The following is a 17,557-nucleotide window of genomic DNA, read 5'->3' as shown; positions in this document are numbered from 1 at the left end:
AGTCCTTCACGTGTTGTTCACCTCCCGCACCACACGCTCAGCTTGGATTCAAGTTAGGTGCACAGTCCTGTCGTACAGACCACTATAGGTGGTTCCGACTCGTAGGTGACCCGCGATTATTCGCACAGCCTTCACGTGATCGTAGCACTAGAGCGTTCATATGTATTACACCCAGGCCTGTTGTACAGACCACTATAGGTGGTTCCGACTCGTGGGCAGGTTTAGTGATTTAGTCGAAATTTGAGCTCTAGATTCAGCCGTACAGGTCACTTAGGGGACTCCGGCTGCCAGTTTATGATGCTATTAATATGGTTTATATCTGAGCACATGCATGATATTATGAGGTTTTGTGATGGCATACCTGTGAGCATGATTGGCATACCCTTGAGCATGACTTGGCATATCTACGTATATATGTTTATTTCTGGGAAGTATACAAGTTTTACGGCGAGGGGTTATAATATGTTTTATGAAATGGTTTTCTAAGAGATTTGTTTTGCCCACTCACGCTTTTGTTTTTGCGCCCCTCCAGGTTCTAGTAGCTTAGCGGGTTCGGTGGTTTTCCCGGAGACGTCCCGGCATTCTGACAAACATCCACCTATGTAGGGTCGCCTTCGGGTGCACTATTGTCGTATCGTTTCTTTTGGACTGCTGTAGGCCTTAGGCTCTGAATTCAGTGTCTTAATTACGCTAGCACATATTCTATCACTCTATATTTGCTAGTTTTTAAATTATTCGCACTTTTATATTACTGTTTTTAGCTTCCGCACTGTGCACATGGCTACGTCACTTCCACGTGACGGCCAGCATGCCCTGATCTCGGTTGGGGTGTGTCATTTTACACTTTACAATATATGATGGATTTACAAATGTGAAATTATGATTTCGCACGATGGATTTATTATGATTTCGGATGATGAGGTTTTGGTATTCTACACTTTGTATGAGATTTTGGTTACGTTTTTGGTGCTTGTCTAGTGGGTAATCATACAACACATACACACAACCTGAGTATGTATACATCTATGGTCATAGGACACATTTGATGAGCAGTGAGACTTATGACATACTCCTAGCTTCACTGGAGAAAAAAGTGTGGCATAGCTTCACTAGCCACGGCTAGTGTCGGTGTGTTATATTATATTTCTTCTCTGGCGTAACCTAGAGTCGTATAGCTTCACCTTCGGGTGATAGGACCTACCATATTTCTTCACTGGCGTAACCTAGTGTCGTACAGCTTCACTTTCGGGTGATGGTTATGCCTTCGGGCGACTATGATAACCCTAGTTAAGTACATTGTTTTATGATTTACCAAGGTTTTACGGATTTGCCTTCGGGTGACTACATTACCATTACTGAGCATTGTTTTATACATACATGTTTTACGAACGTTTTCATGGCATGCTAGGGTTTTCTAAAAACCTATGGAGAACTATATTGTGTCTTCAAAACATGGGGTTGGTATGTTCGAAAGAAAAATGGTTTTCTTACTATTATTATTTATATTAAATTGGTCCATTCACACTTTGCTTTGCACCCTCTTCAAGGTTTAGAATCTAGGCGTACGATTTCGGCGTCAAGGCATTCCCGTATCGATACCTTTGAGTCTTCTCGGTGTTGGGCCCCTCTTTCTTTGTAATCTCATTGTTATATAATATTCCTTTCGTAGTATTCTTGTTTAGTTGTATGCTCTGAACACGTCCCTGCATTCGCATATTTCATTATACTTAAATTTACTTATTATATTTATGTTTGTTCTTTCTTCGTAACTTGCATGCATGTTAACATGGCTTCATCACCCTCGGATGTTGGCTAGCACGTACTCATCCTGGTATTTGGGGATATCGGGGATGGGGCGTGTTAGTTTAGTATCAGACCATGATTTGTTCAGAGTATACTTAACATCGTCTCCTACTCTAGTAATGTGTCGACCTTGATATCATTTGGATGTCATGGCTTCCTTTTATTGATGTACATCGGCACAGTTGTGCAATCCTTCTTCATCTTGAAGTACAAGAAATTTGTGTCAAGATTATGTCTCTACAGTGACGTATTGGAATGATGGATAACTTTCAACAACAGACCGATACTCTGCGTCATGCGTTTGCTAGGAATGGCAGGTAGAGTCGGATTTACATAGAAGTGATGTGAAATAGAGAAATCTTAGTGGGATGAAGTCTAGTTAGGACCAGCTGAAGATCTGAAACAATGATGGTACTCTGCGACTTGCGTTCCCTAGGAATGGCGGGCAAAGTCATATCTATATGGAAATTGCTCAAAACATTTGAAGTTGTGTTGGAGAAAATTAAGAAAGCACCAATTGTAGGCGAAGTTAGTAGGTATCTGTGGGGTAGACCAAATCAATTTCCTCAGGCTTGCTGTTTTCGTTGAAGGAATTCGTGTGGACCCTTATAAAAATTTCTTAGTGATTGTCTTATCGATAACATTCTTGTCTACTCCAAGAACAAGGTCAATTTACTAAATATCAACAGCCAGCTTTACATCAAATTCCTCAAATGTCGACCTTGCTTAGATTCAAATCAGAGGTTGCAACTGTAGAACATCGAAAATCTTCATGAGTGTCGTGAATTACAAAGTAGCATCGGTCTTGTCGATTTCTACCGACAATTGACAACTATTCTTTGACCATAACCCAATCCCCATTTTCGGTTAGGAAACCAGTTCGTTCTGTCGAGATATTGATTATGAATGAAGTTTCTAACAATTGAAATGTTGTCTCACCTAATCCTTGTTCTTACACATTTTGATGATGTTGACCAACTTTGAATCTTACGGTGATGTTTTACTAAACGTGTAGCTGGGCGCTGATGCAACATGGTCGAGTAATGCTTATGTCTTTCGATGGTTGGGACCACATGATGTGAAATATCCTATCTACAACCTAGAGTCAACGACTATCATCCTGGCTTGAAAATATAATGACACCCTTCCGTGGAGACTATGGCGATGATTCAGTGTTTGTCGACCAACTCACTAAACGTACTATTTACCAGTCTGTGAGGACTTTACCTTGAACCTTTTGGCAGAATCCTTTATTCCTGAAATTTCTCTAACTTTTTGATATTTTGGTACACATCAGCTTTGTTTGTAATTCTAGAATCACCTCTTGGTCCTAAAAGATGTTTTAGTCAATCTTGGGTCACCTTTTTGTTCTTTGTATCATTTCTGAAGAAGACAGACTGTCCAGGAGACCCAATCAAACATTGAACCTTTTTAATTGAGATCATCAGTCCTTCAATCGCCCAATCAACACCTTATTGAGGGAATTATCATTGAATATTGCTGGACTTACTGTTGTAGCAAGATGTTGTGAATATTGGTTTGGAGAAAGTCTAGGTTCCCATTCGTCAGTTTCATTAGACTACCATTCAAGTTGCGTTAGCGTTCGACCATTTCAAACTACCACCACATAACCAAGTTAGGTACTTACACGTATTCAAGCATCAGAGTTGTATATTCAATCTCGATATCTTGTACTTTGGATTTAATGGACTTGTTTTGACTCTTAAACTCTTGAATGTTCTTTTAGCCTTCTCAACATGGTTTCTTGCCAAATTTGTGAGGAATTCATGATGGATCGACTTGGATGAATTGTGCGCCCAGTTTCGTATCGATATTCCCTAGGAGCATAACCCTTTCACAAGCTTACCAGAATTACCAGGAAGAATTCCAAGCGACCTTGAGGACTGAACAGTCTTTTAGCATGGAATTGGTGAAGGTAGAAATGTAGGTTCTAAGCTTAGCGATTGTGGCATCCATTTCTATGTGTGGCTATATGATTCCTTTAATTCAAGTTTTCAAATCTTATACCCCTCAACTTGGAGAGCAACCCTAGTGATTAGTTACAAATGAACGTTTTACTACAAGTGTTCGTCCAGACGTGTTTTTCAACTATTTCTCTCCAGACTTAACGGTTCGTAAGGGAGGTGTACGTTTGATCATCTATGCTTAGGAGCATAGAGTAGGGTAAAAAAGAAGAAGAAGATATCGTGACCGGGTGAGAAGGAGACATCGTAAGGTAGAAAGAAAAAAAAAAAGAATAGGAAACGTTTTGGAGGATGAAAAAATATTAAAGAGATTTATATTCCTATACTTAACCCGATCATTAAGCATAAGATAATCCTATGAATAAGGATTAAAAATCATCATAAATAAATAATAATAATAAGTATGTTAATTACTTAATTAGTCAGTTTAGGGATAAATTTGGCAAGAGAATAAAAATAAGTTGATGTGTACAATGAGCCATTGGACTTAACTCAATAATCAAGTAAAATTGGACTATACGTCATAAAGGCTCACATAATTGGACTCATATCAAATTTTACCATTTTTTTAGGGAACTTTAATGAAAAACTCCCAGTACTGTTCACTTTAACGAAAAATCACATTTTTATACTAAAAATGTCAATTCTGATACTATTCACTTTACCATTTATTTTGTTCTTATCATTAAAACTTAAAGTTTTCAAGCCATTTTCATTAGTTAGTTTTTTTTTTAATACTCATAATGAAGAATCAGTTAAATTAAATATTTTTATTTATTAAAAAATTCATTTAATGCGGGTTGATGAAATTAAGTTCCTATATTATAGGCAGTTAGTTGCTAGGTTACCTTACGATATATAACTGCATTTAAATTAATGACATTGAAACTAAATAAATAGAAAATTATTGAGATGACAATTGGTCAAAGGGTCATAATCAAATATTTAAAAGGAATAGATATTTAGTGTTAAAACTATATAAAAATTGTCACTTAGTAATACGATATAGTCGTATTTCTCTTCACTTGTAAGTGGGAGGTCTTAGGTTTGATTTTTGGCAAAAACGAATTTGAATCATATTAATACTAGCCTATATGAGTCTAAATCAATCCCCCTCCCCTTTAGGGTAGAAAGTATTTTTTGTTAAAAAAAAAAAAAACTATAAAAAAATTGTAAGGCATTCTAATTTCCTTATCCTTTATTTTTGCCTTCTTTCTCTACATAAAATATATTTTTTTTTTTATATAATAAATAGAGAAGTAGAATCCTATTTGCCCTTAATGTTGAAAGTAGGCAACATTGCTTACATGGCTTATCAAAATTGTTTTGACTTTCTATTTGCTACTCCATCGGAGATGCTTTGAACGAGAACATATTCAACCATGTCTCATTCATCATCCATAATAATTAAAATTAATATAAAAAGTAGTACCCTCGTATTAAAAAAATAAAAATAAAAATGGAAGGATGCGCAGCGTGCATTAATAACTCTTTAAGACAGCAAAACAATTTGCAAGAGTCTTTTACTAATCCGGATCCCACCGACATCCCAAGACCCAGCCAAACAGAAATTCCAAATTACCTCATTCACATTACACGTTACAGATCACAGATCCGAATATCTTACTAATAAAATTCATATTTGTTTTATTTTGGCCAAATCATACACGGATTTGGATAACCACAACTAAACTTAACACCACCGCGCACCTGAACTTACACGGATTTGGTTAACCACGACTAAACTTAACACCACCGCGCACCTGATCACACACGGATTTGGACAACCACACCAACTAACAACTCATTAACCTCGCATCCAAACATAACTTAAACAGTAGAAACCGAACCGCTCGAACCGGACCGGATCATCCGGTGCTCAGCACGTCCCCTTTTCTCAGCACCCTCGATGTCGGAGTTACAGTAGTTCCTGACGGCGGTTAGCTCGTAGGGCGACGTATCGGTGGCCAGCCACTGCTCGATGGTGAACAGCTGTTGATGGCAAGGAATGTGGGCCCCAGTGGAGGTCACCTCGACGTAGTTAACGTACCAGCCGTGGTTGGGGCCGGAGCCGTCCGAGGTGAGGTTGAGAGCGCAGATCGATGACCGGAGGCAGGGACCTCGCCCGCTGAAGATGTCGAGATTGCCCCTCTCGAAGTAGTTGTAGCCGGGGCCCATCAAGCCGCCCCAGGCTTCGAGGTTCGTGATCTCGATGCCGTATCCGTACGCGTCGTACAGCCGGAGGTTGACGGTGGAGTCCGTCCCGGCCTTTATGATCGACCCCGTCCTAACGTACGCCGTGTACACGCAATCCGGGTCCTGCAGAGACACACACACACATATATAGATATATACACTTCCAAACTAATGTCAAACACCAAAATTTAATCAGAGTTAAGGGAAAGAAAATGGAAACTTACGTCGGAGAAGGCGAGGGTGAGGAAGAGGGAGAGGAGGAGGGAGATGAAGAGACTGTTGACGGAGATGGTGGATGCCATTTTTGCGAAGGGTAAAGCTTGGTTGGGCGAGTGGTATATGGAGCTTTTTATGGTAAAACATCACATGCTATTTTGTCCATTGTGGACACGTTGATTTCTTTTTCGGTTTTTTAACGAAATATTTTCGGTACTGTTTAATTTTAACAAAAAAATCACGTTTTTATTTTTTTAATACTATTTACTACATTTTTATTTATTAATTTTTATTAAAATTAAGATTTTTTGAACTTTCCGTTAGTTTTCTTTTCTCTTTTTTAAGGATGATTTAGTCATTTGGTGTAACGACACAGGTTGGCCCATATATTTCCGCCACTTGCCACCCTTGTAATGATGAAGATAAGAACAAAGTCGGGTATGGTGTGGTTGGCAATAGGCTTTTTTTTTTTCTTTTCTTTTTTTTTTTTTTTTAATTTTAATTTAATTTATTTTTTATTTTTTATTTTTACGAAAATAAGGATTAGTTGTGGGGTTTCATGATATTGAATTTTAATAATCTGAACTGTCTGTTTTTCAAGTTGCATCTCATAGTTCATCTTGCAAAAATTCAATTCAATCTAAAATCATTTGTCTATTTAATTATCAAGATAAAATTTCATTGTTTCTTATATAACAAAGTATTCGTTAATTTCTTTGAACTCAATTAAATGCCTTAAATATTTCAGATTTAGCTAATATTTTGCAAAGATGATTTAATTATGAGGTGCAACTTGAAAAATGGAAGGTTCAAATCGTTAAAGTTCGAGATGATGTGAATCCTACAACTAATCCCCATTTAAAAAAAAAAATAGGAATACCTTCTTTTAAAGGTTTTCTCTATAGATATATATATATATATATATATATATATATATATATATATGATGTGTGTGTGTGTGTGTCAAGTGTGATTATGAGGTTTCCTTGGTGGATTTTTTTCAACTGAGGCCAACTTATTTTTGTTTTTTTTTTTAGCAAACAATATTATCTATACTAAAGAAGAAGGATTGGCTAAACTTCACAATGTGCTAGTAATAACGTGGCTTAAATTCACACTTGACGAGAATCGAGTCTAAAACTTCTTACTTACAAGTTAAATAGAATATCACTAAATCGTAGTATTAAATGATTATCTTAATGCATATTAGATGGACTATCTTTTGTCAAAACTAGAGTTTAAAATTCTTCTTGTTTTTTTATGGTATATTGAGTGTAAAAATCATTAGTCCTAGATTACTCTCGACACTTCTATTGTATTTACTTGGTTGCAATCACAGAATGCGACACTGCTGTTTGATCTGCCCAAAATAAAATAAATTAATTTGGTTTGGATCTTATAAGTGCAGCAGCCAATGAGAGAGCGGACATTCCTCCACATACGGTTTTGATCGCACCTTCATTATTTACGGCAATGAACTTGAATGGTTTATTTACTTTGGAAAAAGTTGTAGAACTTTCAAGCATGCTTTGGTTCTGGTCAAAAGCATGCAAAACTTTATAAATAAATAAAAAATCAATAGATAAATACACATGAAAACATATTTGAATGATATCCATTACCGAACACATGAAAAACATGGTTTTTTTTTTTTTTTTTTTTTTTTTTTTTTTTTTGGTCTGAAAGCATGGTTTTTTATTTGTTTATTTTTGGTTTGATGTGAGGGGCTATGAATGGATCTTCAAGTAACATCAGGGACAATGAGATGCTGTTAGATAAGTGGCATTAAAAAAAGGTGTTGAAGGTTAATTGTGTTGGGGAAAGGGTAGCCTAAGTTTTTTTTTTTCGATCAATGGGAAATTTTATAACAAAGTCCAAACAGACACGGTCCGGACTCCGCAGATGAAAATGAGAAAATAAAATAATAACCTCATAAATAGAATAGGTACGAACATAACGTCACTTATACATTCATTATGTGAATAAAAGTTCCCATCAATACCTTAAACAAAAAATTATAAACAGTGTGTATCGGTCCAAAAGCCAAGGCCCACCCAAAAAGTAACCCCACATAAAAACCTAATAACCCTAAAACGAGAGTCACACACCTCAACTAGACCTGGCAATTTATTACATGACTCGTTAACACGACACGTAAACGACACGAAAATAACGGGTTTCGGGTCAACACGATAACTAATCGGGTCATTATCGGGTCACACGATAATAACCCGTTAATAACGGGTCCTTAACAGGTTTACACGAAAGTGACACGCGGGTAACCTGTTTCGACACGATAAGAAAAATATTATTTTGATGATTTTAATTTTTTAAACTACTAAAAAAAACTTACTATAAAATGCAATAGATATAATGAATATGTATATATTGTTTATTAATTATTATTCTATTATTATTTTATATAAATTTTAAAATTTAAGTTTTATTTATTTATTTATTTTTATAATATATTATAGGCAAAGATTGAGATTAAAAATCATAAAACACATTAAAAATAAAAATATCAAGTAATTTAAAAATACCAAAAACATAAAAAAATTATAATAATTAATTTCCCGCCTAATATTTCAAGAGTGTCATCCATTTCCCACCTAATGTTTGAGAAATTTTGCAACCTATATCCATCCATTTCCCGCCTAATGTTTAACCCAAAGAAAAAAAGTAACCAGCTCTTTTTTTTTTTTTTTTTTTTTAATCTCTTATAACATTTTAACTTGAATAAAAATAAAATATGTAATAAAAAAACATAAATGTAATTTTATTATTAAATATCATCACATACTAATTGAAACATAGTCTAATTAACACTTAAAATATATAAATAATTAATATATTTATTTCAAGTCATCAAAATGATAAGATTCACTAACGCTTAAAGTTTATTTATACTTTCATTAAGTATAACATCAATGCGTATCCCATCAAAATGATGAAAGTATGAATAAACTCTTAAGTGTTAGTAAATTTATCGTTTTGACGGGATAAGTATCCTACAAAACTAATTTCAACAATCCAACCGTCAAACTTGTTTATACATGCTTCGAGATCGCATACGCCAAAAATTGCAAAAAACAAACATTCAGAGATGAAGTAATGAGACAAAACTTTTCAACGGTTGTAAACGAAAAATCACGATTTAACGGTTATTTTAACTCCGATTTTGATGACTTTTTACAGCTACACTCTTAACGGTTATTTTAACTCCGATTTTGATGATATTTTACTGCTACACTCCTTGATCCTAAACAAATACAATGAATGAATTCGATCTTTAATTTAAAATATTTACACTAGTGGATACCACAAAATCTTATGTTATACTTGATGAAAGTATAAATAAACTCTTAAGTGTTAGTGAATCTATCGTTTTAATGTGATATGCATCATACGAAACTAATTTCAACGATCCAACCGTCAAACTTGTTTATATATGCTTCGAGATTGCATACGCCAAAAATTGCAAAAAAAAACATTCAGAGATCAAGTAATGAGACAAAACTTTTCGATGGTTATAAACGAAAAATCACGATTTAACGGTTATTGTAACTCCGATTTTGATGATTTTTTACAGCTACACTCCTTGACCCTAAATGAATACAATGAATGAATTCGATCTTCAATTTAAAATATTTACACTAGTGGATACCACAAAATCTTATGTTATACTTGATGAAAGTATAAATAAACTCTTAAGTGTTAGTGAATCTATCGTTTTGATGTGATATGCATCCTACGAAACTAATTTCAACGATCCAACCGTCAAACTTGTTTATATATGCTTCGAGATCGCATACGCCAAAAATTGCAAAAAACAAACATTCAGAGATCAAGTAATGAGACAAAACTTTTCGATGGTTATAAACGAAAAATCACGATTTAACGGTTATTTTAACTCCGATTTTGATGATTTTTTACAGCTACACTCCTTGACCCTAAATGAATACAATGAATGAATTCGATCTTCAATTTAAAATATTTACACTAGTGGATACCACAAAATCTTATGTTATACTTGATGAAAGTATAAATAAACTCTTAAGTGTTAGTGAATCTATCGTTTTGATGTGATATGCATCATACGAAACTAATTTCAACGATCCAACCGTCAAACTTGTTTATATATGCTTCGAGATCGCATACGCCAAAAATTGCAAAAAACAAACATTCAGAGATCAAGTAATGAGACAAAACTTTTCGATGGTTATAAACGAAAAATCACGATTTAACGGTTATTTTAACTCCGATTTTGATGATTTTTTACAGCTACACTCCTTGACCCTAAATGAATACAATGAATGAATTCGATCTTCAATTTAAAATATTTACACTAGTGGATACCACAAAATCTTATGTTATACTTGATGAAAGTATAAATAAACTCTTAAGTGTTAGTGAATCTATCGTTTTGATGAGATACGCATCATACGAAACTAATTTCAACGATCTAACCGTCAAACTTGTTTATATATGCTTCGAGATCGCATACGCCAAAAATTGCAAAAAAAAAAAAAAAAAAAAAAAACATTCAGAGATCAAGTAATGAGACAAAACTTTTCGACGGTTATAAACGAAAAATTACGATTTAACGGTTATTTTAACTCCGATTTTGATGATTTTTTACAGCTACACTCATTGATCCTATATGAATATAATGAATGAATTCGATCTTCAATTTAAAATATTTACACTAGTGGATAACATAAAATCTTATGTTATACTTGATGAAAGTATAAATAAGTGTAGATTTTTAAAAATCTCATGAACAATGTTACTTATTTGAGTGAAAAATTAATAATAATAAGTGTGAAAAATGTAATCACATATAATGAAAAACTTTACAACGTTCATTAAGAGGTCAACTCCGAAATTTAGTATGTATATACTAATTTAGTATTATGTTTTACATTTTTTTGGGTCAAATTATGTTTTTCTTTTCATTTTTATTGATTTAAAATATAATTTTCTTAACGGATAACGGGTCGGGTCATATTACCTGATAATATTAATGGGTTGATTTCGGGTCGGGTCATATTACCTGTTTACTTTAACAGGTATTACACGACACGACCCGTTAAGCTATCGGGTATGACACGAAAACGACACGAACACGAGAAACACGACACGAATGCCAGGTCTAACCTCAACCACAGCATAATTGGTGGAGACGACCAGCGAACAGGAAAACCAAGAGAAACCTCCGTAGATAGCAATACGCAAACCCATTGATGTCACAGCACCGGTAAAAAAGAGCCAAATCTGTAAATCAGGAAGAACCATACCCATTCCGGTCACCACAGTTCTGGTCCTCAGCCGAACACAAACACACAATAGGCATGTGAATGCCTAGAACCAAGTAGTAACAAAAAAGGTCAGATGGTGTAACCACCAATTCAAAGAGACTCTAGACCTTTTGTAGGGGTGACACCATATAGTTGTCTTTGATCGGAGAAAAGCATGGAAAAAACAGCGAATACGGGTGTGAGGAGTTGGAGGGCTGATTTGAAGTTTTGGAAGATTTTGAGCGCAAAGCCCCCAAATCTAGCCAAAAGCCCCAAATTAGAGGAATATGACCTTGAAACATGGGCAAAAAGGCGGAAGACATAGCTCCATCCACACCACTTATAGATGGTAGGTTGCTCCACCGATCCATGACGGGAATCGGGGCCATCGCAGTTACGGGGAAGAAAAATCTTGTTTTTGGGGGGGGGGGGGGGGGGGGGTGGTTGGAATAAGAAGGAGAAGGATAAGAAAGGTTGAAAGGGTGGTTGCCACCGGCCTTAAGAATGAGTTGGAGGCTAGCAGCTAGAAGGAGGGTAAATTTTGTGAATTATGCTAGGGTTAGAGAGTGTATTAGGGCTTTCCTGTGAAAGGTTGCAAGACCAACACTTGTAATAACAAATGCATAAATTAGGGTTATAAGGCCGACAAATATGGGTAGCCGAGTTGAGACGATGGTGGTGTGGTTGGGTGGTTCGTGATAGCATTGGTAGAAGTGAAGCAACCCGTGAGGCTATTTTGGTATGTGTGGTAATAGGGATAAGGAGGCAGGAGCAGGTCCATGACTTTTCTCTTGGGTGGGCGATGTTGTAGTTTTATGCGCAAGCGAAAGATAACTCTAACAAAGTACTAAATATCAATATTATAGGCGAAAGCAAAGAAACAAACAATCTCAAAATAACACAAAATATTTCCTTGGTTTGAAGTAAAAGATTACATCCACGGACGAAAGTGAATTCTAACAAAGTACCAAATATTAATATTGTAGGTGAAACTGAAGAAACAAACAATCTCAAAATAACACAAAATATTTATGTGGTTCAGCGTACAAGCCTACGTCTACAGAGGAAGAACGAAAAAGAATTTTACTAAACCAACAAAGATTACAAAAGAGTGTTTAACTCTCATGCCCTAAATGCCATAAATTACAAACTCTAATGAGTAGAGAACCCAAAATAATCGGAAGAGATTCTCCCAAATTTTTCTCTAACTCTCAAACTCACAAATTGACTCTCACAAGTTTGCCAGTGAAATAAGCCACACCAAAATAAACTAACCCTAAGGCCCTATTTATAGAGTATAGGACTTATACACTGAGAGTCGTAATAGGAAGTAAAGTCTAAATCCTAATAGACAAGGAAATCAAATCCTTATCCTCATCAAATAAGTAAGTTATGAAAACTTTTGCACCAAGCATAATGTTGGAACCAACTATGCGCACCACCGTAAAAGTTGGAGATTCTCAAACTCGTTTACCTATAAAAGAATACACAACCGTAAGTAAGAATAAGTGTACAGAGATTGCGTACCAGAAATAAACCTTAGAAGGTGTATTTATACCAGTTGAGGAGAGGACCTTATAAGATAGTAAAGTCCTTATTAAACCGGGAGAATTCCAGAGGATATCTAAGAAGTAGATATTGCATCCTATTAGGAGTGTGATTATTTGCAACGCACGCTGATCTTTAGATTGTAAAGACTCTAAGATTATAGGAAATATATTGATTCCTTACGAGATTAGGTTTCCGTATCTTGGGCAACAACCACGGTCAATTTTAGCAAAGTCGTTGGACTTCGCCCATTGAATCTGAAGCTGGATGATGGTGGCATCACTGCTTCATTTAGTTAGCTCCGCGATGGAGGCTGTTGAGTCCATGATTGGACTTCTGAAGTGTGCATATTCCAATTCGTCTTACTCCCGCCCTGGAAAATTATGATCCCACAATTACCCGTAACTATGTATCTGAAAAGACTTGTTCCTATTGAGAATAGATAGTTACCCAAAAGACTATGCCTTTCTGAGTAAGTCAAAATACATACAGTTTTCTTTCTTCAGACATGTGGCATCTTGGCTTCGTTCCTTGTGCACTTTTGATAGTCCAGATTTAGATGTGTGGTCTTGAATACTGTGGAGAGTAGGCAACAATGATAAAGGATGTTATGCTGCTTGTGCACATTTAACAAAGGGTGGCCCTTTGTATCACCGAGCAACTTCGACCATCGAACACACGTACTACAACAAATTGTCCTCGCTGTTCAAGTTCTTGCAAAAATTGAGTTCAGTTTGATCTCCACACATGTCAAAGAAACAATGAGAAAAAAATTATTTCTGTGAGGAAATTTTTTGTTGTTGTACATAATGCTAGTGAGGAAAATATATTATCTTGCTGTAGGTTTAGTGGAAATTACATTTCCTTCCCACCAAAATAGTAGCGAGAAATTTTTTATTTTTCTTACTAAATAAAATTTTAGCGAGGAAAATTGAATTCCCGCTATAGCACTCCCGCTATAATTTTTCAGAATTTTCAAGTAAGGCGCCCTTTTATTCACTTTTTCCCGCTGATAGCCCAAACCATTTCCAAGTGTTAGAAAAAAAAAAAAAAAAAAAAAACATGAAATCCCAGATAACATCATTTAGTCTCTCTCTCTCTCTCTCTCTCTCTCTCTCTCTCTCTCTCTCTCTGTAGGACGAGAAAGAATTGAGGGCGTTGAACTCTTCAGTGTTCTGAAACACTCTCTAAACCCACTCTTGCTGATTGACGACGATAGTGGTAACTGGTAAGCACTGGCCTTATTTTCTTCTCCAATCCCCCTTTTCTTCGTTCTCGTTTCTGAACCCTAACCTTGATCCCCTTTTCTCCTCTCTCTCTTTTGTGGCTTTGCACTCTAATTCACCTTTTCTTATTGGGTTCACTTTGTTTCTCTCTTTCTATTTCCCTTTATGTGGTAATTTTGTTCATAAATAGACCCGATTAAAACATAAACTAATTTAATTTTTGTGATTTTATGCACGAATGGTTGTTGGTGAAATTTTCTTGGGATTTTAACCTACAACATGAATTGCCCATTTGTTTAAAATAACAAATTGTTGTCGCTTTCCACTTCACCTACAACAATAATTGCCCATTTATTTAATTAAGCTTTTTCTACGGGATTTTATCTTTATGTTGAACTTTTGTCTTTCCTAATGTTTTAATTGATATCATTCTAACTAATTTTTTTCATTTGTTATTTAGGGTATAATCGTGCATTCCTGGAAAAAGGTTTTGGTAAGTTCTCTACAACTGTGTTTTAATGAATGGAAAATTTCATTTGTCTATTGTGACATCCTGTTTTGAAATTTATTTTATTTTATTTTTAGTAGTAATGAAATTATTAAAATACCCTTGAGATGTTATATAGGCTCTTCACGTGAATCTCAATTTTCATTTCACTTTTCCAATCTTATTTTACTATTTCCAAATAATACTCATTTTTACGAACACATGATCGCAGACGAAACTCAATTTAAAATTATATCGAACCAATTATGTCCGAAACCATGTGATACTACCGGAACAATTTTAAAACTTAAAATTTTCTCCTTGTGCAACATGCAATGCTGTATGGATTCTTTTTGGGACACCGAAATCAGCATTGTGCAGAGATATTGCCTGAATGTACTGATCGTTGCAAGTGGGGAAAAAAAAAATGTTGGGTTTTAGAAAACCCTTGTTGTGTCCCATCAACTCACACACATCTCCCCATCACATTTCTCTTTTTCCCTCACCTAGCGGTTCTCCCTCTCTCTCTCTCTCTCTCTCTCTCTTACACACACATCAATTCACTATTTTCTTTTATTTTGACCCGTTCCCCTTTTCCTTCCTTTTTTTTTTTTTTTTACAAATTTTAACGAAAAATTTACGATACTCTTTATTTTAATGAAAAACTACATTTTTATATTAAAAAGTCAAGTCTAGTACTATTCACTTTACTTTTTATTTTTTCTTTATCGCTAAAACTCAAAATTTTTAAACTCTTTTCATTAATTTTCCTTTCTTTTTTCCTTATTGGCGGGTTCCTACATCACTCTATCTTTCCCTCTCTCCCTCCCTCTACCCACTCCACTCTCCCTCACTTTTTCTGCGCTCTCTCTCTCTTTGTGCAACTTATCCTCACTTTATTCTTGAATAATGTTATTCATACTATATTTTTGTATTACATTTTTATATCATTTTATGTGACATTTGATATGAACAATCACATCATTTGAATTAATCAGATTTTTAAATTTAGTTCATTATTTAATAAACTAATAATTAAGAAAAACTAGTTAATTAAATGATGCTTTTGGTATACGAGGAATATTTCTCCTTCCTTTTGTGGGATTTTGCAAAATTTTCAAATAATGTAGTTGTCCACATTAGATACCACCTAAGGTGGTATAGAAATGTGGTATAAAACATAGTATGAATAACATTACTCCACTTTATTTGTAACTCCTAAAGCTCTCTCTTTAGCTCCATCAAAACCAGCCACCACCAGCACTTGTTCCTTCACAAATTTAACCCCAAATCTTAATATTTCAAACCTTTGGGACATAGGGAACACGACTGCAACTTTGCATGCAGCATCATAGCAACTTCGAGTGCTTTACCATTGAAGACTCGAGAGCTTCGAACTCTCTCACCTTCAATCTTAGGTAAGATTCTTCCATTCTCTTCAATTTTTAGGCTTTTGTTTGTGATGGAAATGAACGTTATGTTGAGTTTAAACTTGAATCCGTGTGTTTTTAGCCTTGCCATCTTTTGCATATGCATGCTCAACCCCAACATAAAATTCCGGCAAGACTTTCGTTGAGTTCATGAGTGGTGGCACTTGGGCTCGCTTAGAATTGATCCTAGGTAACTAAATATCTTCATGCATGTGGTTTTTAGCTGGAAATCACTATTGAACTGACATGCATGCTCTTGGTGTAAACTTTCTAGAATCTGGTGAAGAAATCTAGCCTTTGGAGGCTATTTTCTAAACCTGGCATTCGTGTCGTGTTTTCCGTGTTCGTGTTATTTTCGTGTCACACCCGATATTTTAATAGGTCGTGTCGTGTAACACTTGTTAAAATAACCAGATAAAATGGCCCGACCTGAAATCGACCCGATAATATTAACAGGTAATATGACTCGACCTGTTACCCGTTAGGAAAAATACATTTTAAACCAATAAATAATCAAATGAAAAACATAATACTAAATAAGTATATACATACCATATTGTCACATCCAAAACATAAAAACGCATTTTGTTTTAAGTATATTTTCGCTTACCTAAATTGATCAAATAGTAAAATTGGAAAATATTGGAATAGAGAAGGGGTTTTTCGTCCAAAAAAAGTTCTAATAATATGAGTGAAATAGAATCCAACGGTACAAATTTACTCTCATTTATCTTACGGTTGTTATTTAAGTAAAGTCCTTAATAGTTTTTTAATTAATGTAGAAGTGTAAAAAGTATAGAAAAAAATATATAAATGCTCATAATGACAAGTTTTACAACTTTCATGAAGAGCTTAACTTCGAAATTCCCCACAATAATCCTATAAATCATAGATCAAAATTTAACCGTTGATTGTTGTTTACATTTACGCTTCATTGTTTTCATCAAATTTTTTTTTTTTTTTCTTCAGATTTTCTTTTTTGAAAACATGATCTATTAGAGGATGTAAGAAGATGAACGGTTTGGATCATTGATATTATATTCAAAGTTTTACGGTTGGTGAAAATATTACTTGATGTTTATAAAGTTTCTACAAACTATATGACATCGATTCTTATTTCAGTTAACTGTAAATATCGAAACATGATATCAAAGATCTGAACCGTTCATCTTCTTACATCTGCTAGATGATCAAGTTTTCAAAAAAGAAAATAAAAAAAATGAAATTCAATACGAAGAATAAAGCATAAATGACAATTGACGGTTAAATATAAATTTAAGGTTTATGGATTATAGTGTTGGATTTCGAAGCTGACCCCTTCATGAAAGTTGTAAAGCTTGTCATTATGAGTGATTGTATATATATA

General features: G+C 34.8%; 1 protein-coding gene and 2 long non-coding RNA genes across 3 annotated transcripts; 1 reads left to right on the top strand and 2 right to left on the bottom strand.

The window, feature by feature from the left end:
- Positions 1–5,242: 5,242 nt before the first annotated feature.
- Positions 5,243–6,369, bottom strand: LOC103931929 (PLAT domain-containing protein 3). The gene is made up of 2 exons (XM_009341460.3): positions 6,209–6,369; positions 5,243–6,107 (listed from the first exon to the last, which is right to left on the bottom strand). The coding sequence occupies exons 1-2, from the start codon at positions 6,284–6,286 to the stop codon at positions 5,619–5,621; spliced, it is 567 nt and encodes a 188-aa protein (XP_009339735.2). The 5' UTR covers positions 6,287–6,369; the 3' UTR covers positions 5,243–5,618.
- A 1,734-nt stretch (positions 6,370–8,103) lies between these two features.
- Positions 8,104–12,645, bottom strand: LOC125471060. The gene is made up of 2 exons (XR_007253348.1): positions 11,361–12,645; positions 8,104–8,308 (listed from the first exon to the last, which is right to left on the bottom strand). It is a non-coding gene; the product is annotated as an uncharacterized LOC125471060 (long non-coding RNA).
- Positions 12,646–13,758: 1,113 nt separating this feature from the next.
- LOC125471056 lies at positions 13,759–16,504 on the top strand. Its single transcript, XR_007253347.1, has 3 exons — positions 13,759–14,276; positions 14,735–14,767; positions 16,082–16,504. It is a non-coding gene; the product is annotated as an uncharacterized LOC125471056 (long non-coding RNA).
- The last annotated feature ends 1,053 nt before the right edge of the window (positions 16,505–17,557 follow it).

This window comes from the organism of the source record quoted next, unplaced genomic scaffold, assembly GCF_019419815.1.
Source record: "Pyrus x bretschneideri cultivar Hongxiangsu unplaced genomic scaffold, Pyrus_bretschneideri_v1 Contig104, whole genome shotgun sequence".
Taxonomy (NCBI): Eukaryota; Viridiplantae; Streptophyta; class Magnoliopsida; order Rosales; family Rosaceae; genus Pyrus; species Pyrus x bretschneideri.
This window is presented reverse-complemented; position numbering and strand designations above follow the sequence as displayed.